The sequence below is a fragment of the Schistocerca americana genome, chromosome 8 (genome assembly GCF_021461395.2).
Source record: "Schistocerca americana isolate TAMUIC-IGC-003095 chromosome 8, iqSchAmer2.1, whole genome shotgun sequence".
Classification (NCBI taxonomy): Eukaryota; Metazoa; Arthropoda; class Insecta; order Orthoptera; family Acrididae; genus Schistocerca; species Schistocerca americana.
The window spans coordinates 430423487-430450059 of NC_060126.1; the positions used below are offsets into that span (position 1 = coordinate 430423487).

Genomic DNA, 26573 nt, shown 5'->3' on the forward strand with positions numbered 1-26573 from the left:
TACTCCTAAACACTCATTCTGTAACACTGTTGTTAATTTTTCTGCCAAAAACTCTTACCCCTGCAGAAGTCTCAATTCTTTCTACCTTTAGCCCCAAACATAATTTCAGCCATGCTGGACTTCTAAAGGAAATTCTTTCCTTTACTAGTTCTTATTGCAGTGGAAACATTTGTGACACAACACACTGACAGCAGCCAACCAAAACCATATACAGAACAAAACAGTTCCAATCTACCTCCAAATGTTATACTCCCCCTTTCCGACCAGTCATCATCATCATCTCAGCCTTTTCCCACGTCATGTTATACTACCCCTTTCCAACCAGTAATCCCCTAGTAATTATTCAAAAATTCCTCACCTCTAACCTGGCCTCACCTTCCTTTCCTAAATCCTTCTCTGGTGAATCCAACATCACTTCTACAGAACACATGCTATCTGTAACCTGAAAAACAATCCAGACCTTATCACCATCCTACAGACAATAGCTTCACCACAATGCTCATGCATCATAGTGACTACCTGGCTGATGATCTCTGCCAACTTTCTAACACATCTGCGTACAAATCTTATAACCATGATACCATCTCAGAAGCCCAACATGACCTCAAGCAGTTTCTCAAGGCTGTAGGTCCATCCCAAAACCTGACACCTGAATCCATCTCTCTTCTCACATCAGCAACCCCACACACTCCTACCTCTTGCCTACTTCCCAAACTCCACAAAAACAACCCCACAGGTCTCCCTACTAGTTGTTCCATTGTGGCTGTATACAGTGCTCCCATAGCACGAACCTCTGCCTCTGCCGACCAACACCTCCAAACTATTGTCCGCAATCTCCCATACTGCATGCAAGATATTGCTCACTTCCTTCACTGACTTTCCACAGTTCCTGTCCCATTACCATCAGACTCCTTGTTGGTCACTGGTGTGATGTCCTTGTACACCAACATCCTCCATGTCTTTGGGCTTGCATCTGGGAACCCTACCTTTCCCAACATCATGGTATCAAACTCACCACCTCTTTCTTAATCCTTCTAGTCAACCACATACTGACCAACAATTATTTCACTTTTGGAGGCCAAACCTACAAACAAATCTGTGGTACTGCCATGGGTACTTGCGTAGCACCACCCTATGTCAACTTATTTATGGGAAGTCTGGAGGAGGACATTTTCAAGATTTTGACACATGAGAAGAACAAGCTTTGCTCTTCCCTTGATAACCTTAACATCTATTCCCAAACCTGCTTCAACTGATCCTCTCGACTCATTGAGCCACCCTCTGTGATCTCGATCTCCACCTCTCAGATGCTCTTATAAATACATATGCCCACATCAAGTTCACCAACCACCAACAGTATCTCCACTTTGGTGGCTGTCGCCCTTTCCATGTCAAAAAGGCTCTTCCTTATAGCCATGCCATCTGAGGATGTTGCATCTGCAGTGGAAAGCTGGAGTTGTTGAAATATACTGATAACCTTCCCAGAGGCTTTATTGACCAACAATATCCAATCCGGCTCATCGATAAACGAATCTCTCATGCCATTCGCTCCTGTGGCACCAGTAAACCTGTTAGCCAGCTACCAACCAGTGCTCCTCTGGTCACTTAGTATCACCCTGGCGTTGAAAAGCTCAACCATGTCCTCCACCAGGGGTTCGACTACCTCTCATCAGGACCTGAGATGAGGAATATCGTATCCAAAATCCTACCGGCATTCCTCATGGTAGTGTTCCACTGCTCACCCAGCTTACCAAATACCCTTATACATTCCTGTTCCAGTCCTACTCCCTGTCCTGCACCCCATGTGTCTTTCCCTTGTGATCAGCCCAGGTACAAGACCTTTCCCTTCACCCACCCACCATCTCCGTCTGCAGTCTAGTCACAGGCATTTCATACCCAATAAGAGGCAGGGCCATATGTGAAAGCAGCCACATTACATATCAAAATGTGTGTGTGTGTGTGTGTGTGTGTGTGTGTGTGTGTGTGTGTGTGTGTGTGTGCGTGTGTGTGTGTGTGTGTGTGTGTGTAGAAAAAGAGCTAGTGTTCAAAAGTTAGTGCAAATGCTGTTTTCTGTTATGTATTTCTGTGCTACACACATCATTCTGCTATAGGTAAGTGGTTACCTTTCCTTTATTTTCTGCTTTGTTTGATCTTGTTTCACTTGAACTAGATTTCCTCATGTTGCATGTCAGTAAGTGCATTAAATCTGCATTTTTTTCATACTTTCTCCATGAAACTAGCTTTCATTTGAGTGCTTTAATTTGATCAAACATGTTCGTAATGATCTGATTTTATCTTGAATTTTCTGATTTAAATCATGGAAGAGCATACAATGCCATGTCTCCCAATTTAGGAGGGAGTCTCTAGATTTCCACCTCCTGACTATACGATTATTTTCCCAAATGTTAGGTAATTATTGTCAGAGGTAAGACACTTGTTTTGACAACCTGTATTCCACCTTTGTGGCCAGTGATCAGAATCCTCCTCTCATTAGCTGTTTCTAATCGATATACAAATCAGAGTTGTGCTTAACTGAAGTCACTTATTATTCAGTGTTCTGATAATTGGTATAAATTTTTAGGGTGGATGGTTATGAGTTTTATTTTGTTACCTGAATCCCTGAAAGCCTTTATTTTTGTATAAGTGATTATTTCATGTTTATCTTGTTCATCATGTACTTAGTATTTGGATTCAGTGTTTTATATGTAGCGAAAAGTATACTATTTTTGTTTTTATCCGTAAGAAGAAATGTATTGTATATGTTCTTGTGATTGTTCCAGTGTTACTCAATATTGAAATATAACTGAATACTAATGAGCTATACATAGCTGGAGTTAAATATTTTGGTAATTTTACAGATTACTGTAATGACATAGCTACACTAAAACTATGTAATACCAGCTAACTTTCAACATGCAGATATTTGATGTGTGAAATCTTATGAGGAGAAAGAGCAGACACTAATCCTGAATCGTAGCAAAGAAGACGTTTTGGCAGAATTTCAGAATATGCCCAATATGCAGTTGGCAATCTTTTGCTTAGAATTTGCACGGGTATGTCTCAAAACAGAAAGGCAGACACTGTTTTACAGCAGTCATATTTTTTTTATTTAAAACTAAAAAACATCTCGACCTAATACCAGTTACCTAGTTGACACTACAGATAAGGAATATGGAATGAACATTGTTAGTAGTTCTAGTATTTTCATCTGTGTTTTCATAGCCTTTATATAGCTATGTAATGCCCTACGAAAAGACATCAGTTGTCTCGGGCTTGCACTGAAAATGAGCTACACTTTTTGATCATTCTGAATCTCCTGATTTTCGGAGATTGACAGCTATGTAAGTGTTTCATTATATCAGCCATGAAAAATAAACATTCAGTAACCACATTTCATCAAAAAACAGTCTTGTGTCTAGACTTTTACTTCTAAGTAGAACTCACCAAACAGATCATGTTGTACAAGACAAAAATCTTTTGATATAGCTGTGACGCATGAGGTGGGGAAAGGAGAAAGAAAATCTCAGCTCCTACAAGGAGTAGGAGGATAGAGAGGGGAATGTTTTGAATGTTTTTCTCTTTAACCTGTGTTTCTACGAACTCAGGTGTCATGCATTATCAGTGGCTGTGGTAGAAATGGCACACTGAAGTAAAAATCTACATCTACATCTATACTCCGCAAGCCACCCAACGGTGTGTGGCGGAGGGCACTTTACGTGCCACTGTCATTACCTCCCTTTCCTGTTCCAGTCGCGTATGGTTCGCGGGAAGAACGACTGTCTGAAAGCCTCTGTATGCGCTCTAATCTCTCTAATTTTACATTCGTGATCTCCTCGGGAGGTATAAGTAGGGGGAAGCAATATATTCGATACCTCATCCAGAAGCGCACCCTCTCGAAACCTGGCGAGCAAGCTACACCGCGATGCAGAGCACCTCTCTTGCAGAGTCTGCCACTTGAGTTTGCTAAACATCTCTGTAACGCTATCACTGTTACCAAATAACCCTGTGACGAAACACGCCGCTCTTCTTTGGATCTTCTCTATCTCCTCCGTCAACCCGATCTGGTACGGATCCCACACTGATGAGCAATACTCAAGTATAGGTCGAACGAGTGTTTTGTAAGCCACCTCCTTTGTTGATGGACTACATTTTCTAAGGACTCTCCCAATGAATCTCTACCTGGCACCCACTTTACCAACAATTAATTTTATATGATCGTTCCACTTCAAATCGTTCCGCACGCATACTCCCAGATATTTTACAGAAGTAACTGCTACCAGTGTTTGTTCCGCTATCATATAATCATACAATAAAGGATCCTTCTTTCTATGTATTCGCAATATATTACATTTGTCCATGTTAAGGGTCAGTTGCCACTCCCTGCACCAAGTGCCTATTCGCTGCAGATCTTCCTGCATTTCGCTACAATTTTCTAATGCTGCAACTTCTCTGTATACTACAGCATCATCCGCGAAAAGCCGCATGGGACTTCCGACACTATCTACTAGGTCATTTATATATATTGTGAAAAGCAATGGTCCCATAACACTCCCCTGTGGCACGCCAGAGGTTACTTTAACGTCTGTATACGTCTCTCCATTGATAACAACATGCTGTGTTCTGTTTGCTAAAATCTCTTCAATCCAGCCACACAGCTGGTCTGATATTCCGTAGGCTCTTACTTTGTTTATCAGGCGACAGTGCGGAACTGTATCGAACGCCTTCCGGAAGTCAAGAAAAAATAGCATCTACCTGGGAGCCTGTATCTAATATTTTCTGGGTCTCATGAACAAATAAAGCGAGTTGGGTCTCACACGATCGCTGTTTCCGGAATCCATGTTGATTCCTACATAGTAGATCCTGGGTTTCCAAAAACAACATGATACTCGAGCAAAAAACATGTTCTAAAATTCTACAACAGATCGACATCAGAGATATAGGTCTATAGTTTTGCGCATCTGCTCGACGACCCTTCTTGAAGTCTGGGACTACCTGTGCTCTTTTCCAATCATTTGGAACCTTCCGTTCCTCTAGAGACTTGCGGTACACGGCTGTTAGAAGGGGGGCAAGTTCTTTCACGTACTCTGTGTAGAATCGAATTGGTATCCCGTCAGGTCCAATGGACTTTCCTCTGTCTATGTTTCATAGAAGGATATTATAGGGCCATTCATGTTCAAGTGTGTTACTTATTTGTATTAATGAAGATGACCACGATTGGTGAGGAATAGCTTCATTGTTAATTGCTTTATTAATTATACTGGACACCAGTTCAGCAGGCAGTCACAGTACCACAACTGTTTTGAATGCTGATCTTGGCACCAGTGGGAAAACATTGTGATTTCTTAGTCACAAGAGCTTATACCAATATGTGTCAGGCAGACCTAAGGAACTAACCAACACACCTGTGATGACAGACCGTAAAGATGAAGACTTAAGGTAAGATCGATAATTTGTTTGTGCTTGAATGCACAGCAGTGCACTCTTCTGTTTTTTTAAAGCAAACACTGTTGCTCCATGGACCTGACTGCAGCACATTATGAAGGGAGGAGTCTGTAAATCATCCGAGTGGAATCTCTTTTGTACTCTTTGGGCTTGTCATGCAGTAGTTACTTACCAAAATATTCACTACTAGTTGTGTTTAGTGTGCCTGCCTGAAGATGATATAATAATTACAAGCAGACTGCACAATAATCTTTAAGGGCCTCATGTGGCCTATGAGTTTCACACCCTTAATAAAGCACAGTTGTTTGGTCTTGTATCTAGATAATAAAAATCTACACAAAAAGTGTGAAAATATCTACACCTATGTTGATAATCTGAAACCAGTTATTTGAGTTTCTCTCTGTTCCATTCACATATGCAGTGCTGGAAGAATGATTGTTTAAGTACCTCTGTGCGTGTAGTAATTATTCTAATCTTATCCTCATGATTCCTTTGTGAGCGATATGTAGGGGTGATACTATATCCCTACGGTAATCATTTAATGCCTGTTCTTGAAACTTTGTTAATAGACTTTCTCGGGATAGTTTACGTCTGTCTTCAAGAGTCTGCCAGTTCAGTTCCTTCCCTATCTCTGTGACATTCTCTCACGGATTAAACAAGCCTGTGACCATTCATGTGACCATTCATGCTGTCCTCCTCTGTATACATTCCATATCCCCTGTTAGTCCTGTCTCGTACGGGTCCCACACACTTGATCAGTATTCTAGAACTGGTTGTACGAGTGATTTGTAAGCAATCTCTTTTGTAGACTGAGTGCACTTCCCCTGTATTCTACCAATAAACCAAAGTCTACCACCTGTTTTACATGACTGAACTTTAGTGATCATTCCATTTCATATTCCTACAAAGTGCTACACCTAGGTATTTGTATGAGTTGGTCAGTTCCAACAGTGACTCATTGGTATTATAGTCATTGAATATTATGTTTTTTTCTTTTGTGGTGTGCAAAATTTTACATTTCTGAACATGTAGAGCAAGTTGCCTATCTCTGCACCATGTTCAAATCATATCAAGATTTGATTGAATATTAATGCCCCTTCTCTCAGATGTACTTCATTATAGATAACTGCATCATCAGCATAGAGCCTGACTTTACTGTTGGTATTGTCTGCAAGGTCATTAATATCCAATGTGAACAGCAAGGGTCCCAACACACTTCCCTGAGGTACATCCAGAGTTAGTTCTACATCTGACAATGACTCTCAATCCAAGACAAAATGCTGTGTCCTCCCTACTTAAAAGTCCTCAATCCAGTCACAAATTTCACTTGATACCCCACATGAATGTACTTTTGACAATAAGCATAGGTGTGTTGCTGAGTCAAATGCTTTTTGGAAATCAAGAAACACTGTATCTGCCTAGTTGCCTTGATCCAAAGCTTTCAGTATGTCATGTGTACAAAAGTGTGAGTTGGGTTTCACATGATCGATGTTTTTGAAATCCATGCTAGTTGGCATTGAGGAGGTCTTTCTGTTCAAGAAATCTCATTATGTTTGAGCTCAGAATATGTTCGAAGATTTTACAGCAAATCGATGTCGAGGATATTGGATGGAAGTTTTGTGGATCATTTCTGCTACCCTTGTCGTAAACGGATATGACCTGTGCCTTTTCCAAGAAATGGGCATGGTTTTTGTTCAAGGAATCTATGAGAGATTATAGGTAGAAGAGGGGCTAACTCAGCCAAAAATTCATTATAGAATCTGACAGGGATTCCATTGGAGCATGGAGCTTTGTTCAGTTTTAGTGATTTCAGCTGTTTTTCAGTACCACTAACACCAATACTTACTTCTTTCATCTTCTCAGTGGTACGAGGATTAATTTGGGGCAGTTCTCCTGGGTTTTCCTTTGTAAAGTAACATTTGAAAATGAAGTTAAGCATTCCAGCTTTTGCTTTGCCACCCTCAATTTCAATTCCTGTCTCAGTCACTAGGGACTGGACACTAACTTTGGTGCCACTGACAGCCTTTACATATGGCCAGAATTTCTTTGGATTTTGTGAAATGTCATTTGACAGTGTTCTGCTATGGTAGTCATTGAAGGCATCACACATTGCTCTCTTGACAGCCAAATGTATTTCATTCATCATCTCTCCATCTATAGCCCTACGCTTTGTTTTACTCCTATTATGTAGTAATCTCTGTTAGAAGTTTCTTTGCAGTTTCTGTATACCATGGAGGTTCCCTCCCATTATGAACTATTCTACTGGGTACATATCTATCCAGTGCATGGTCAACTATTCTTTTAAACTTGAGCCAGAGTTCCTCTACATGCTCCTGACCTACGCTGAAAGCTTCAAGTTCCTCATTGATATATGACACTACTGATTTTTTATATCTTGCTGCTTATTTTAGTTGTCCTTTGTACTTTGGTTATCTTTGTCTCCACAACTGCATCATTGTTACTGATACCTGTTTAGATGTGGACATCCTCAAGGAGGTCAGGTCTGTTTGTTGCTGTTAGATACAATATATTTCCATCATAAGTGGGGTCCTAACTATCTGTTCTAGGTCATTTCCAATGAAGGCATTTAGTAAAGTTTCGCAGGATGTCTTATCACGCCCACCACTAACAAAACTGTAATTTTCCCAATTAATTGTTGGATGATTAATGTCTCAACCGATGATTACAATGTGATTTGGGAACTTACATACAAATTAACTGAGGTGTTCTTTAAAGTTTTCAGTTACATAAGTAAGGATATGAGTCCAGTGAGCTATAGAAGGATCCAATTATAATTTTATGCTCATCCCTGATACTGAGTCTTGTCCAAACAATCTCACATGCAGCTTCAATTTCTATCTCAGTGGATTGGTGTTTCTTGTGTACTGCAATAAATAAACCACCTCCATTGCCCATTTTCCTATCCTTTCAATATACACTTAAATTTTCCCCCAGAATCTCACTCCTATCAATTTCAGGTTTCAGCTAGTTTTGTGTACCAAGCATTATGTGAGCTTCACCGCTTTTCATGAGCACTTTGAACTCTGACACTTTGTTGCAAGTGCTTCAGCATTCACCGTTAGGATTTTAATATTCTCACCTATGGGAGGCATTTCTTTCTGTCTTACACTGACACATCCAGGTTTCGTACAGCTATCGTTATCTTGGTTGGATAGAGTGTCACCTAATCTACAGAACCTTTGTGCACACTCCACACACACACAGTCAGCTACCTGAGTAGCAGCCTCTGACATGTAGTGCGCACCTGACCTATTTAGGGGGTTCCTACAGTTCTCAACCCTATGACGCAAGTCCAGGAAGTCACAGTCTAGCTTGTCACAGAACCTTCAAAGTCTTTGGTTTAGTCCTTCCACTCGACTCAGAATTAAAGGGTGTCGATCAGTTCTGAGGACAATGCTGCAAAGTGTGAGCTTTGTTGAAACTCCATACACAAGGCTGGTATTTGAAACCTTCTCTGCCAGTTAATGGAATGACCCCAGAATGACCTCGGAGCCCAGACAACAGCGTCACTTGTTGCAATGTGTGTCACTATCTGCAGTTGGTTGCAACCTGTTCCCTCTATGGCTGCCATAACAGCCTCTCAACATGTTGAGTTAGAACCCATGGCGTACACACTGAGTGCATCTGGTGTCCTTTCCTATCCTTTGCTGCCATTTCCCTAAGGTGTACCATCATTTGCCGAACATTTGGACTGTCAACGATTATTAGACCCACCCCTTTGTATTTGCCTCCTCCTTACACTGGACACAACAGGTTTCCCCAAAATAGGTGAAGTGAGCCTGATTGACTCAGTTCCAGTTTCAGTGAAAGATAGCACCTCGAACTTGTTGGTTAGAGGGTTCGGTACAAAACACTAAGTCCTCCTTGGTCCCATCCAGCAGGTACAGGACACCTAGTTCTCCCTTTGACAAGCTACTCACAATTAGATGGACTGGTAATGACAAATCCTGTACTTTCAGCAGAGGAGATAGGATCCGCAAGAGAGGATAGTACATGACTCTTAGGGGCTCGTCCAACAAACCAATTTGCAGCAGCTGCCAATCGTTTGATAGTAGTCAGGGCGATTTCCAGCTGCTTATGAATTTCCACCAACTCATCACTTGTTTGAGAACAGCATTCACAGTGGGGCTGCATTTTGGCTGGTGCACTGTATTACAAGACAGCAAACAAACAACTTTAAATTAAACCTGCAGATTATCTTTTAGTCTGTTGAGCTAAAAAGTTATTAACACCCCATAAGAATTGGCGCAGATACAACAAAATGAGATTTCTATTAAGGCAACACGAAAACCTACGGTAAAAATTACTAGTTTCCTTGGTAAAAATTACTAGTTTCCTAAAATACATGAACTGCAGAAAATGAGTAAGTGGTTTCTGAGCTTCAGAGAAATTGAGCTGTGTAAAAGGTACACACTAAGATGTAAATATTAAATAAGGAAGTCATTTGCATAGCTAACATATAAATTTAATATATAATAGAGGGAAACATTCCACGTGGGGAAAAATATATCTAAAAACAAAGATGATGTGACTTACCAAACGAATGCGCTGGCAGGTCGATAGACACACAAACAAACACAAACATACACACAAAATTCAAGCTTTCGCAACAAACTGTTGCCTCATCAGGAAAGAGGGAAAGACGAAAGGATGTGGGTTTTAAGGGAGAGGGTAAGGAGTCATTCCAATCCCGGGAGCGGAAAGACTTACCTTGGGGGAAAAAAGGATGGGTATACACTCACACACACACACACACACACACACACACACACACACACACACACACACACATCCATCCACACATATACAGACACAAGCAGACATATTTAAAGACAAAGAGTTTGCTTGTGTCTGTACATGTGTGGATGGATATGTGTGTGTGTGTGTGTGTGTGTGTGTGTGTGTGTGTGTGTGTGTGTGTGTGTGTGTGTGTGCGTGCGTGCGCGCGAGTGTATACCCATCCTTTTTTCCCCCAAGGTAAGTCTTTCCGCTCCCGGGATTGGAATGACTCCTTACCCTCTCCCTTAAAACCCACATCCTTTCGTCTTTCCCTCTCCTTCCCTCTTTCCTGATGAAGCAACAGTTTGTTGCGAAAGCTTGAATTTTGTGTGTATGTTTGTGTTTGTTTGTGTGTCTATCGACCTGCCAGCGCTTTCGTTTGGTAAGTCACATCATCTTTGTTTTTAGATATAATGTAAGAAATTTATATGTTATATTTAGCAAATCCCAGTTAGTTGTGAAATTTGTGTGTTTTCTTTTTATTTATTTTGTAAAATTAATAATGTATTGCTTTAATGTAAAAAACACAATTTGTTTACTTTTATGAGATTTATCTCTAGCATACTGATTGCAAAATACTGTAGCATATGAAAGAAAGTAGTGTAAGCAAAAATATCAGAAATTTAAATGGGAATGCTGGAATAGGTTGCTGTTCATGAATTTAATTAATATTGTAATGATATCAGGAAGTTGTATATGAAAAATAAGTAACTAATGAGATGGCATACGATCAGTCACATTTACAAGGAAGTATTTTACAACAGATAGGCACGTAACAAGCCCATGACAGTGGTCTGCTTCTTGAAACTATCTTCTGTGGCTAACACTGCTGCACCATAATGTGTGTGTGTGTTTATGCACCATGCACTGGAATTCAAAGGAAGTAGATCTTTATGGCATTTTTCTCCTCCATTTGATGTGTCCTGTGAATGTTCCAAGCATATGATTTCATGAACAGCATTAGAGAAATCAAAGGATCGTTACTCAAAGTTTTGATTTCATCTGCAGTGTGAAGAAAAGATGGACTCTGTCCAACTGGAGTTTACATACCTCCTGACATCACAGCTGGATTCACAGAGGCTTTATTTTGAAGATAAACTAGCTCATATAGAGCAGCAAGCGTACTTGGAGGTAAGACTGAGATGAGTTTAAGTGTATTTAAGGAAGTCAATAATTTGTACTTGTTTAATGTTCAGTTATCCATACTTGAAAGCATTATTACAAATAATTGAATTAGATTTTGTGTAGTTACTGCCAGTTGAAATAGGAGACATTTTGAAGCTGGATGTGTCTTTTTATTTAGGCATCTGAACTGAAGGAAAAGGTCAGTAAACTTTCTGAGGAAAATGCTCGGCTCCAGACAAAGTTGGCAACCCTGACACGAGAGAAACAAGCTATGGATAAAAAGGTAATGTTGCAGTACACATTTCACTTGAAACATTTCAGAATATTGGTTATATGCAACAAGGATGAAGGTCATTCAGTACATCCTTAATCTGGAGGGGGGGAGGGGGGGGGGGGCACTGGAGTCAAATCCACTGATTATGGTGGATGATGTTGCAATAATTCAAACTTTAATTGCATAAATTTGGCCAAAGAAACTGTGCAGGTGTGCACTCAGGTATTGTCATCATGGAAGAGGATCTTTTTCAAATGAGGACTTCTTCCTTGATTTCTTCGCTCAGCCAGTGCAATAGCGACACATACTACTCTCCAGTTGCTGTTTGCCCCCATATTTCAAGTAATTTTTCCATGTTGCGAAATAAATGTGAACGTGTTGCTTCAATCAGCTGGGACAATGAAACCAAATGATGTATACAGCTGCAACTTCACCTACCCTCTAGTGACAGATGAGGCTTACTACCAACAAACTGTTTCGATTGGACTGGATTGGATTGATGGAGATAAAGGGACCAAACTACAATGTCACCAGTCCATCAATCCTTTGATGTCAGTCTGGGAATAGTCCCCAGAGAGGAAGGATGTAAAAGATAAATCCTAATGAAGCATATTATATCCAAGAATCAAGAGAACAAAGAGATAGAAGCAAGTGGAAGTGAGACACGTGTAACAAGGTGAAGAGGGAGAGTTGCCCCACCCAGAAAGCAGCAGGCACTTTAGGCATGGGAGAGGCGCTATCTGCATTATACCGATGCTTCCACACCCTTCTTTACCAAAAGAAAACTAGCTAGATGGACAAGATGATAAAATCTCAGGAAAGAGAACAATGATGACAAGACATCAAACCAACTACAGATGGAAAAGAAGAAGAAGAAGAATTAAAAAGGAGGGAAGGGTAGGAGCCATGTCCCTCCTGGTTTGGAGCAGGTGACAGGGCACCCCTCCAATCCCTCAAGCAGCCAGCAAGGCCAATGTGCCCTAAGCCATGGAGACGACGAAAAATCACTTTCATGGTTAAAACATAAAACCAGATCAGCCACTTTGGCGTCAGTCCACGAACACCAGGGATAACTTGTCAGAAAGTTGAAGGTTTCATTGTAAGGTGGCCAAATTGGGGCACTCCAGTAAGATATGGGCCACTGTCAGATGCACACCACACCGACAGGGGGGGGAGATCCTATTGTTGGAGAATGTGGCAGTGTGGCTAATGTGAAGCCATTAAAGAACAATAGATTTCTTGCAAGAAGCACAAAGGGAAGACTGCCACATGTTCATAGTCTCATTTATGGTGTGCGGTGTATTCGGAAAAACCAGACTTTACCAATTTATATTCCAAGCCTCCAACGATTGACGGCAGAGAGTCGACTGAATGTCCACTTCTGGTGCCCCGTCTCATGCTTGTAGCTAGCTTGACCAACCGGTTAGCATGTTTGTTCCCTGGGATCCCCACATGTCCAGGGTACATACGAAGATGACTGACCATCCAACTTGCTGCAGGTCATAAAGGAATCCTGGAGAGTCTCAACAAATGGATGCTGAGGGTAGCACTGGTTAACAGTCTGAAGACTGCTCAGGGAGTCACTGCCAATTAAGAATGTCTCTCTGGTGTAAGAACAAAAGTGGCTGAGGGCTCGAACCGTGGCCATGCAGTGAATACACTGCAGCTGTTCAGCAGGGAGCGTAGTTCTCTGCACTCTGCTTGTACGTAGGCAAAAACAGTTCATCTGTCACCATAAAGCCATCAGAGTTCACCACCTCTGAGTCCAGAAATCCATTAAGGATGCCCAGGAACAGGCAGCAAAAAGCCATAGGGTCTACAGAGTCTTTCAGTGTAAAAAATAGGCTGAGACAGATCTGAGGATGGGGTTACACCATGCAGGTATACGTGATTTCTCCCAGAGAAGAGATAATAGTGGGGAAAGATAAGAGTTCAGAGCAGAGGGACTTCATATGCAAACTGCAGTTGTGACTCCAGTCATTGGCTCTGTTGTGGGAGGTAGGTTTCTTGAAAGTACTAATTAGAGGTTGGTTTCTTGAAAGTATGACTGGTGTGTCAGTACATTGAGTCTGAGGGTCTTTTGGCTCTGTTCCAGGGTAGTTCTTGTCAAGACCATTCTACTGCTGACAATTTGGTCTGCCTGGAATCTGCTATCTGCTGAGCTTTAGCCCAGCAGCAACATCGTATCATAACTTGCAAAAGGCATGGTGTCATCACATACTCATTACTCTAAATGAGTGTGGTCTCCAGGACTCACTCCTGATATTTGTCCAGAACTTCTTGCCGCCCCACCATACATTCTCGGTTCAAGTTAGAGCGTGTCTCTTTTTCTAGTGGCGACCATTGGTCTAGCTGCAGTTGTGTGGTCGACACTGTTGCCCTCCCTGTATGCTGATGACGTTTGCAGCTACTATTGCTCCTCAACTGTCGATGTTGCTGAACGCTACCTTTAGGGTGCCATATAAAAGAGGTGGGCCCGGGCTCTCAACCATGGCTTCCTCTTTCCACCCTCAAGACAGGTGTAAAATTTTTAAAGTGTGTGCCCAAAGATAGAACCAACAAAAAGAAGGAAATACGAAGCAAGATTCAAGTTAAAAGGTCATAAAGCAGCTGAAGAATCAAAACAGTTTTGTTGTAACAAAGGCTTTTGCTATAACAGAGAAGTTAGTAAGAGACTGATGAAAGATTGGAGACGCTTTTTAAAAAAATGCCAAAGAGTGTTCCTCTCCTCATAGAACAGCTTGCTGGCCAAGTTTAGAAAATTGTTGCACAATGGATGCAAGACCAGAGGCAGAATGGTTAGGGTTTATGCATTGAAGTTGTCACGAGCCAATCTGAAGCAAGGCAAAGAGTTTAAAGAAACAGTACGTTGGTGCAGTCGTTTCATAAGCAGAAAAAATATGGTAATAGGCAGAAAACAAAAATTGCACAAAAATTACTGAAACATCTTCACAATAAAGTTAAGAGTTTCATAAGTTTATTATTTGTATGAGGCAAAAATATAACTTTCCACTATCTCATATTGGAAATATGGATGAAATACTGATGAACTACAATATGGTAAACACCAGAACTGTGGAAACAAAAGGCATAAAAACTGTTCAAGTCAGAAGTACAGGCCATGAAAACATTAGTTTTACATAGTGTTAACATGCGTGGAAGATGGAACAAATCTTATACCTGTGGTCATTTTCAAGAAGAAAACCATTCCTAAAATAAAATTTTCACCAGGCATTTTTGTACATTTTCACAAAAAGAGATGGATGGACAAGAATGGTGTGAAATTGTGGATGGAAAATGTGTGGCGGAGGCGACCAGGTGCTCTACTAAATCAATCAAGTTTGCTGGTGTGGGATATGTTTCGCAGTCACATAACTGAGAACACCAAAAATCAAGTAGCACGAAGCAATACTAAGATTGCTGTTACACCAGGTGCTAAACCTTTAGGCATTTCTGTGAATAAACTATTCAAATGGAGCAACTGGATGATACATGGCAAAAAGTATATGAAAGGTGGAGCTATGCGGGCTGCATCACTTGATGTTTTGTGTGATTTCGTGATCAAATCATGGGAAAAAATTACAGTGGAATCAGTGATCAAATGCTTCAAGACGTGTGAGATTTCCAGTGCTATGTATGGCACTGAGGACAATTTTTTATGTAATACTGACAACAAAGCAAAAGTTGATTCACAAGGTGCAGAATGGGACTCTTATGACAAGCTGCTCAACAACCAAAGTGAGGAAGTACTCAAGGAGCTGCTTTCCTTAATTAATGATTGTGAGGATATTGCAGCATTTTAAATGCATTGGTGAGTGATTTATTTTAAAATAGTTTTAATTTATATACATTTCAATCTAGATTTTATGTTTGTTGTATAAGATGACCCTGATTTTGCATGCCTTTTTTATGCTTCAACTATCATGTTATCTGCCAAAATATATGGTACTTAATGTTTACATTGTTATTGAGTTCAAATTTAGAGTGTGTGTGTGTGTGTGTGTGTGTGTGTGTGTGTGTGTGTGTGTGTGTGTGTCCACACGTGTTTGACATGGGTGCGACCCCTCTTCACAGACTGGCCCAACTGCCACACATTTATGTTCACATAGTTATACGAGTACACCACTTTTCACAACTGTAGCTTTCATTTTTGTATGTCAACCTCCTAGTACTTAAACACTAGTAGCCCCTCCTGTTATTTGCAATTGGTGGCACTTGAAGATGAAGCTTTATGCATCAAAACTGGTCATGGAATAAATTAAGAAATTACTGACAACTGAAGTCCCTTTCTATTGAATAAACATGTGTCCAAATCGCGTGCATTTGTAGCACTGCATCAGAGGAGGAACATACAGCTGGACATTTTAGTGCTGCACCATTATCTGGATCTTCTCAAGCAATGAGTCATCTTCAGGTGCCAAGATGAATGTTCCAGTCTTTTGATTCCACTGGACATATTGAACAAAATGCACACTCCATTGCTCCAAATTGGCAAGTTACTCATCATCAGTATGTTATAGGCAACCACTGTGGAAGATGATTCCCTGCACTATATTAATACCATTGAATTATGGTCCACTTAGAGAAACTGATGCAGTAGTAGCTCATTGTATCAGTGGTATTAAAACATCTTACCACCCAGTTCATCTTCCAGATTTCACTTTAGTTCTGCCTCACAAGCAATTTATTCAGAGTCCTTTCATTTGCTATGAATGTCTTGCATCATCAAAGAGAAGATCCCAAGAGATTTTGCAAATTGTTATTGTGAATTCAACCTTTTTTCCTCATACTTAGATATGATTAGCAATTTCTTAGCAGCTGTAAATAGTTCCTTTTGTTTTTTGTGCATCCATTGCACAAATCACTAAACACTTTACTTTGCATGAATGAAAATACAAGTATAGTTCCCTCAACATGTACTCTGTCAGAACTGGGTGGGTGTTTGGAGGATACAGACTACTGTTTGCTTGGGGAATGTGGTCAGCAGCTGTTGCTGGGCGGGAGGTATCCTTTTTCTAACAGTTTTCCTTGTGCTGCTGCTGAGTCGAACATTATGTATGAGCAGGTTCAGGTACGGCCAATGGCCTTTCCACAGTAGTAACACCGGTTCCTGTCAGATCACCGAAGTTGAACACTGTTGGACTGGGCTAGCAGTTGAGTCGGTGACCATCTGGTGTATCGAGTGCTGTTGGCAAGCGGGGTGCACTCAACCTTTGTGAGTCAAACTGAGGAGCTATTTGATTGAAAAGCAGCAGATACAGTCTCGTAAACTGACATACGGCCGGAAGAGTGGTGTGCTGACCACATGCCCCTCCATATCTGCATCCAATGATGCCCGTGAGCTGAGGATGACACAGCAGCCGGTTGGTACCGTTGGGCCATCATGGTCTGTTCGGTCAGTGTCTAGGCTCATGTATAAGCCTCCTGGCACTTCTCAAAGGTGTGCTACTGATTAGAAGACATTGCATCTTATGCAAAAAAAAAAGGAGAGAAAAGAGAAAACTTCTTTATGTAAGCTCTTACTGAAGTGTATGTGGGATTGATGTGGAATAATATTTTACCTGGGAAAGGGCTTTAAACGGAAGTGTCTTAATGATTTACTGTGTAAGAGTTTTATTACTTAACCGATGTTTTCACCTTATCCAAAATTGTAACTGATCGTTACCCATTACATCTTATTATTTTTTCTGCCAAATATTATTCTAGCCAGCAATTTAGATGTATGTATCATTTTAATTTTAACCCCCTTTTAATACTTCCAAGACCATGAGACTCATCCTTTCAAACAATGGAAAATCGAGGATAGAATAATGACAATGTTGTGAAAAGCCTGTGCTATGTAGATCCTTCCTACCAACACCAGCTTTTCAGAATTGTGCAGGTGGGAACTCTTCCTATATAGCATAACCACTTGGGGAAGCTGTATTTCGCCTCACCCACCGTATTTGCCTGACATGGCCACCTGCAACTTCTTTCTATACCTGAGGCAGAAAGAACCATGGAAGGACATCTTTTACTTCCATTGATGAGACAAAAACAGAACCACTGAAGGAGTTGAACACCATAAAGAAAAGTGAGTTCCAGGAGTGCTTTCAAGATTGGAAAAAGTGCTGGCACAAGTGTAGTATATCTGAGGGGTATTCTTGTTGATGTTGATGACTAAATTCCTGTTACTCTTTGAGCACGTCTCATGTGTGTTTTGTTATGACTTTGGAGTAACCTGTGGCTCTGGCTCCAGTGATCAAAGGCTTCTTCCTTTGTAATAATACATGACATACATCATCACATTTTGTAGACACAGAGGGAACAAAGATGACACCTAGAAACTAACAAGTTCACTTATGTTATTTTTTGTTCACAATTTCGGCCACATGCCACTTTCTTTTTTGCAGATGATTCCAGCATGTGCCTTAACCCATTAATGCGTGAATTAATTTCTAGATGAAAGATAAAAATGAAACATCGTGGTGCTTTAGAGGTAACCACAACATTCACGAGAATGCAGCACGTGTCAGAATTATTGGTAGCTTCATCAAGAAATGGCATCTATCAGCACTGGCATTCAGAAACAGTTAACCCTCCAACTATTAGCACAGCATTGGTAAGATGTGAATTTGAGACACTTGGCATTAAGGGGTTAAACTTTTGGAGATGACTTGCGTGCACAGTGATAGGGCCAAAATAGTGAACAAAAGTAACATACGTGCACATATTAGTTTCTAGGTGTCATCTTTGTTCCCTCAGAGTTTACAAAGTGTGATGGTGTGTGTGATGTGTTATGACAGAGGAAGAAGCCTTGGATCACTCCAAAGTCGTAACACAACACATATATGCCAAATGAATGTAAATAAATTCACCTTATGATGGAGGTTTAAACCCTCGAAATGCATTGCGGAAATAAATAAACAGTGACTGCTGACAGTAAATGCGATGTTTCATTCAACATTAATAATGATGACAGTAAAGTGTAACCAAAGGATGTTCGCATTTAAAATTTCAGTAAAGTAACTGACAAGTATGTGCAACAGCATCTCAATATCTCAGTGTTTCTCAGATGAATGCTTTAAAATTAAACTGTAAACGCAGTCTATAATGTCACTACAAAATAGGATTTCAGATAACTAAAATCAAACATGACAGCTTCTGTTGGTGAAGAAGCACTTTGTTGCTAACGTAATAAGCAACCACGTTCCATTGATTTAAAAGAAAAGCCTATGTTGATAAAATAATGTTACCTAAAAAAGCCGTTCACCATTTTATTCTGTTGCACAATTTTCAGTGCAGATTGTTATAACAACATTTGAGTGGCACAGACATTTACGCATTAATGACAAGGGATTTCAGATTAATTCCGTATTTCTGGATTTCTGGAAGGCTTTTGACACTGTAGCACACAAGCGGCTTGTAGTGAAATTGCGTGGTTATGGAATATCGTCTCAGTTATGTTATTTCCTGTCAGAGATGTCACAGTTCATAGTAGTTGATGGAAAGTCATCGAGTAAAACAAAACTGATTTCTGGCATTCCCCAAGGTAGTGTTATAGGCCCCTTGCTGTTCCTTATCTAGGTAAATGATTTGGGGGACAATCTGAGCAGCTGTCTTAGGTTGTTTGCAGATGACACTCTCATTTATTGATTAATAAAATCATCAGAAGATCAAAACAAACCACTAAACGATGTAGGAAAGATATCTGTGTGGTGCGAAAATTGGCAATTGACCCTAAATAACAACAGTGTGAGGTCATCCACATGAGTGCTAAATGAAATCCGTTAAACTTCGGTTACACGATAAATCAGTCAAATCTACAGGCTGTAAATTCTACTAAATACGTAGGAGTTACAATTACGAACAACTTTAATTGGAAGGAACACATAGAAAATGTTGTGGGGAATGCTAACCAAAGACTGTGTTTTATTGGCAGGACACTTGAAAATTGTAACAGATCTACTAAAGAGACTGCCTACACTATGCTTGTCCGTCCTCTTTTAGAATCCTGCTGTGCGGTGTGGGATCCTTACCAGATGGGATTGACTGAATACATTGAGAAAGTTCGAAGAAGACCAGCACGTTTTGTATTATCGCGAAATAGGGGGGAGAGTGTCACTGAAATGATACAGGATTTGGGGTGGACATCATTAAATCAAAGTCATTTTTCATTGCAGCGGAATTTTCTCACGAAATTCCAATCACCAACTTTCTCCTCCGAATGTGAAAATATTGTATTGACACTGACCTACATAGGGAGAAATGACCACCATGATAAAACAAGGGAAATCAGAACTCGTATGGAAAGATATAGGTGTTCATTCTTTCTGCACGATATATGAGATTGGAATACTAGAGAATTGTGAAGGTGGTTCGACGAACCCTCTGCCAGGCACTTAAATGTGATTTGCAGAGTATCCATATAGATATGTATTAATAAATTCTTTAGAATGACTCCTCCTGTTTACATTCTGTGTGTTTTCACTTCTACAAATTCATTACTTCTCTTTGATCCATATTTGGTTTCAGCCAAATAAAAGCTGGACCAGCACTATTACAGTTGTGCTGTCTCTCTCCTATTTTCCCCCCCAAAAGTCACTATGGCAGCAGTCTATGTTCCTGCGATGTAACTTTCCTAATTTTTTTTAATACAGGACACTTTCTTGCTATAATGATGTATCAGGCACATAAAAAGGTCTCACACACACACACACACACACACACACACACACACACACACACACACACACACACAAAAGAGAGCTTGCTTAAAAAATCTAAAATGTGCATGATGAAATTGAGACAAAATCTCACTACTCAAAATACATTTCACATTGACTAGGTGAGGCGGCACAGTGGTTAGCACATTGGACTCACATTCAGAAGGATGACAGTTCAAACCCACGCTCGGCCATACTGATTTAGGTTTTCCCTGATTTCTGTAAATCACTTCAGGCAATTGCTGGGATGGTTCCTTTGAAAGGGCACAGCCCATTTACTTCCTCATCCTTCCCTAATCCAATGGGACCGATGACCTCACTGTTTGGTCCTCTCCCCCGCACCAACCAACATTTCTCTGAAATTAGTTGAGATCATTATTTCAGAACAGTGGCACTCTGAATTGACGGTGACTGATTACTGCATTGACAGTTTTGCATTATCAGATATTGAAATTTGAAAAAGAGAAAGTTAACATTGACTGCTTCATTCATATATGTGTGTAACAATGAATTACCTTACAGTTCTTAGTCACTCTACAAAGAGAAGACAAGAACTGAGCTTGATTGAGGTAGTCCACACTGCATCTGTATTAAGTGCAAAATTGTCTCACATTCAGTATGTGGTGTTCTTTCTTTTCCAGCTATCTCAAGCAAATGCTCGAGCAGTAGCGGCAAGAGCTGAGCTCCTGGAGGAACGCCAGATGGGAAAAGCATTGCGAGAAAATCAGGCTGCCTGGCAGGACAAATTCCAGCAGCTGGAGAAACAGTTTTCAACTTACCGAGAAGAAAAGGACAAGGTTCGTTTATGTATCAGATAAGTAACAGGCTAGTAGCATCTGTTTTTGATTTGGAATGGTTAGTTGTTCTTGTACTGTTGTTCCTTTAATTTTTTGGTATATTTCATAGAGGTATAATATTCTTGCTCATTTTCATTCAGAGTGTGTGTATGCAAGGAATCTGCTTGTCTCTTCTTTCTCTTTTCAGGGCAATTTTAAACACAATTTAATTTTCAAAGTGATCAAAATAGCCATTAAGGTCATGAGACCATGTATTTATTTTATTCATTGTGAGAGAAATTCTACACTGAAACCAAGCTGAAATTGAGTTTTTAACTAAAATAAGTGCTTCACAGATAGTGTTATCTTTTGTGGCGTCTTCATGTGCAAGGAGGCTATTGATGGATTGTGCTAAATACTTGCTGAATACATCATCATACTGCCTTACAGGAGGCACCTGAAACAAACATTTAACTCTGCCAGCAGCATTTTACTTATGAATATCCCCCTCCTCCTCGATAGGCAGTCAGTCTCATAATTTACAATTATGAAACAGCGGCTTGTACCATCACGCATTCTTGTCACCCCCACCTCTCTCCTTTCCCCCCTCCCTCCCCCTTCCTTAAGAGGTGGATTTCCATTTGCTAGTCTCATATTTTAGTCACGTCACTGAAAAGGGGCTTTTGATGTGATTGGTTGACAATATTTATTTGGGTATCCAGCTGATGTGTTGATTCCAATTTTTGCTTGATATTTTGATGGCTGGCCTAGTCTCTTTGTTGGATATTGCAATTGGAAGTATCGTTGGTGTCGTACCGCTATTTATATGCCAAGTTTAGATAGTGGCATCTACTGCACCATTTGCATGGTTTTGTTCCACAAAACATATACAACTTATGTTTTCAACTAACAGATGACATGGCCAGCATAATCTTGTAATTGGGGTCTGGATCCCAAGCTTTTATAAAATTGAAAATCCCAAGTACTGTTTAGTACATTTTGCAACCCTCTTATATTGACACACTGTAATTGTATGGCACAATATGTAATTAAATGAGATATGAAGAGATCAGTATTGTGCTCCAGGCTGCAAGTTATTTTTCATGTGTAATCTCACTTACAACACTAATTTTGTTGCTATAATTTGTAGGAACTTGCTGAGGTACGTGAGCAACTGAGAGATGTAATGTTCTACCTTGAAGCTCAGAAGCAGATATCAGAGTCGTCAGACCGTGATGAAATAGCAGAGGGGCAAATAGTTGTGCCCGAGCCATCTACAGCAGCTTCTCGTGGAGGAAGCACAGCCGGCCGACATGGTCGGCATAGGCGCAAGCATCGCTAACTCAAGACTTTTGCTGCATTTTGGGACCATTTGTGTACTTTAAGTTGTGTTTCTTATCATCTGTTAAGTGTTGCTTCAGATGATGTATTTATAACAACTGAAGGTGATGCCTGTTGCTCTCATGTCCCTTCTTATATTGCAAAACAGTGATCCCCCACTACGCAATGTGATTTACTTAAGTTTTCGTTATGTACTTGAGTAAATCTGTTTCCTACAATTTGAAGGCCTATAAATTATAACTGATCTTGAAAATTACTTCTAGCCTTCATGCATACTGCAGCATACAGCTCGATATTATGAATGTGATTACAACTTTCAATTTTCTGCATGATAGAGAGGACTATACACAGTTGTGGGGAAAAAGCACTAACATTTGTGTGGAAACTATATGTAGAATAAAAATAATCAAGGAAAACATTTTACTGCCCTTTTAATATCCAAATTACAGTTAGGACACTTGTTGGTGTTGTAACAACTCTGCTGCTCATAAGTTCCATTTTTTAATCCTATGATAAAAGCTTACTGTGATATATTTATTGATAATAACTGTTGCCATTCAAGCATAAGTAGCTGTAAAAGATTTCCTTCTGAGATGATGCATATCGAAATACAAGTGTTTAAAAGAAAAGCTATGTAAAATACTGCAAAGATCTAGATTTTTGGTTCAGACTTGTTCTAAGTGGAGGAAGTGTTAGTCATTTGCTGCCATCAATATACAAATTTAAAGTTTGTGGACTCAAACTAGCTAACTGAAATGGTCTCTCCATAGTCACGGAGGAAAATGAAAACTACGCTTCACGTCCATGAGATCATTTAGTTACTCCATGCATTATAAAGGTGCAATTTCTTTTCTGAATGCAGGTATACTGTACCATTTAACTTTGTTAGTTCCCTCTTGATGTACAGAAAGTTTTGATTCTTCATCTAGCTTACAGTAAGGTTTATTAATGAGCTTGAAAGTAAGGAGCTTCAAGCCCATTGTACTTGTGTATTGCTACGTACCCTGATGTTGCACATTTTTAAATTAACAGAAAACAATCTGTATCTCAACTGCAATAGGGTATACTATATCAGAAATATTATGTATTGTGTACATTATTATAAATTGTCTTACTGCATGTAGTTCTCGTCAGGACTGTGTAGTATAGGTATTCTTATGTATTTATCATATGTAAATAATGTGAGGCCCTGGATGTTTTGTATGTGTAAAAGTTTTAGAAAAAAAATAAAATCTTTTTCTCAATTCTTGCAATTGTTATAATTGTTTGAGACTCTAACTGCATTCTAAATCATTAAAGCCTCTGATAATGTCTGCAGTATTGAAAGGCAACATGTTAGGCAGAGAATTATGCCTTGGACCAAGGTCTGATACCCATAAAACAAATATCAGTAATAATTATAAGTTTTTTCCTCCAGTAGCCTGTTTGCCCAGTTTTGTATATTCTGAATGTGGTGATATGTAATCATAATGCTACTACAAATAGGAGAAAGTTAACGGATGACTTTCTGGCAACAACAAGTGATGTGGAGTAGACCTGCACTGACACGGAACACAAGGAGCTACCAGTGACACTTACCAGGTAGGCAGTGCAAACATAAGTACAACCAGCATAAAGAAAGGCTCTGTTCACACCTGTAGAGCAACTGAATAAGTGCATGCATTCCCTGTGTTGATTATTTGGCCATTTAGAGTTGCACCTATGTGGCAGCCGACTATCTCAGAGGCAGCCAATCAGACCTACATTTACATCTGCACTGTGTGAAGTGTGTAGTAGGAAATATGTCCCACTGTACCAGTTATTAGGGCTTTTTCTTGTTTCACTCATGTTTGGAGCAAGGGAATGTTTAAATGCCTGTGTGTGCTGTAATTAACGTAATCTTATCTTCGCGATCCCTATGAGTGTGATGTGTACAAAGTTCTAATGTATTCCTAGACATCATATGAAGCTGGTGTTTGAAACTTTGTCAGTAGACTTCCTCAAGGTACTTTCTGTCTCACTTCAAACATTCTCAGTTCAGTTCAGTTCCTTCAACATCTCTGTGATACTCTTCCATAGATCAAACAAACTTGTGACCATTCTTGCTGCCCTTCTCTTTATATGTTCAATATTCCATGCTAGTCCTATTTGGTGCAAGTTTGTAAGCAGTCTCCTTTGTAAACTGATTGCACTTCACTAATATTCTACCAATAAATTGAAGTCTGCTACCTGCTTTACCCACAATTGAGCCTGTCTGTTCATTCCACTCATGTCCCTTCAGAGTGTTACACCCAAGTACTTGAATTTACAGATTCCAACTGTGATTACTAATATTATATTTGTACTAATATTATATTGTAGTGCACAATTTTACATCTTTGAACATTTAAAGCAAGCTGCTTATGATTGCATCACTTTGAACGCTTACCAGGGTCTGACTGAATATTTGTATAGCTTCATTCAGACTGTACTTCATTGTAGATATCTGTATTGTCTGTGAAAAGTCTGATGTTACTCTTAATGTTGTCCTCAAGATCATTAATATATAACATGAACAGCAAGGGACCCAACACACAAGTCCCTGGGGTGGTAAACCCCTAGTTAGTTCTACATCTGTTGGTGACTCTCCAACCAAGACAACATGCGGCATCCTCCCTACGAAGAAACCCTCAATCCATTCACATATTTCTTCTGATATCCTATATGGTAGTATTTGTGATGATAAGTACAGATCTGGTACCAAGTCAATTGCTTTTAATAAAAATCGAAAAATATTGTATGTACCGGACTGCTTTGATTGACAGTTTTAGAATGTCAAGAGAGAAAAGTGTGAGTAGGGTTTCACATGATCTACATTTTTGAAATCCATGCTGGTTAGCATGGAGGAGGTCATTCTGTTCAATGTATCTCACATTTGAGCTTAGAATAGGTTCTAAGATTCTACAACAAATAGGTGTCAAGGATATTGGGCAGTAGTTTCATGGAGCACTTCTACCTTTCTTGTAAACAGATGTGATCTGTGCTTTCTTCCAGTCACCGGGGGCAGATTTTTGTTTGAGGAATCTACGACACATTGTAGTTAACAGAGGGGCTAACTCAGCCACAAATTGAATGTCGAATCTGATGGGAGTTCCATCAGGCCCTGGGGCTTTGTTAAGTTTTAATGATTTCAGCTGTTTCTCTACACCATTGACACAAACGTCTATTTCACTTATCTTTTTAGTGGTATGAGAATGAATTTGGGGCAGTACTCCTGGATTTTCCTTTGTAAAGAAACATTTGAAAACAGATTTAACCATTTCTGCCTTTGTTTTGCTATTCTCAGTTTCATTTCCTGTTTCATACCCAAGTAACTGGACACTAACTTTGGGGCCACTAACAGCCTTTGCATATGATGGGAATTTCTTTGGGGTTTTGTGAAAGATAATTCGACAATATTATGCTGTGGTTCTCTTGACTACCAAATGTGTTTCGTTCAGCGTCTCTCTATATAGGCTTTGAAAACTCAGACAGTTCCTTCCTTTGCACTTTTACATCCACAATAAAGTGGCTTCACACCTTGTCAAAATAATATTAACAAAGACTTGGTATTCAAAACAGCAGAATTACTACTGGTGATCAGCAAATACTTATCATTAAAATTTTACACAATTGTTTGAAAAGAAATTGTTTTAGTTCATTTATAGACATTGGGAAAAAATGGGCTCTGCATTTTTCACCCAGTCTAATTTTTGAGGGGGTGTTACTTCCTTGTGCTAATAAAACCACCTTTGACATTTCCAACCAAATGAGTGTTGGATGGCATCATCTTGGAAGAGACATGGATACTAGAAAAATGGATACAACATTAGGTATTGTCTATGAGAGTCTCATAGTTCCTATCAGCTACACATTGTTCAGCGTGACTACAAGACTCAATGAAAATCATAATACAGCTATTACAGCTGCAAGAATATTTCTGGGCTGTATGCTCCTATGAGGTTCTGTGTACATAAGCACGCAGTGGCGGACAATTATAATCACTGAACCATGTTACTTGTTTCCGCCGGTCATCACTCTACGTTCTCTGCTTTGTGGATAATTGGAGCCACGTCTTTTCATATTTCTGCATTAAAAGACATTTGGTGATAG

The 26573-nt window shown here is 39.8% G+C and overlaps 1 protein-coding gene across 2 annotated transcripts in view; it reads left to right on the forward strand.

Annotated features, from left to right (window-relative positions):
• The window catches only part of LOC124625772 (BRCA1-associated protein), a 135334-nt gene extending 111669 nt beyond the window's left edge, over nt 1–23665 (forward strand). For both annotated transcript variants that reach the window (XM_047149211.1, XM_047149212.1), the window contains exons 8-11: nt 11251–11373; nt 11546–11650; nt 20988–21143; nt 22273–23665. In XM_047149211.1, coding sequence (XP_047005167.1) covers nt 11251–11373; nt 11546–11650; nt 20988–21143; nt 22273–22464 — 576 coding nt within the window. In that variant the 3' untranslated portion in view covers nt 22465–23665. The remainder of the gene's footprint in view (nt 1–11250; nt 11374–11545; nt 11651–20987; nt 21144–22272) is intronic.
• The last annotated feature ends 2908 nt before the right edge of the window (nt 23666–26573 follow it).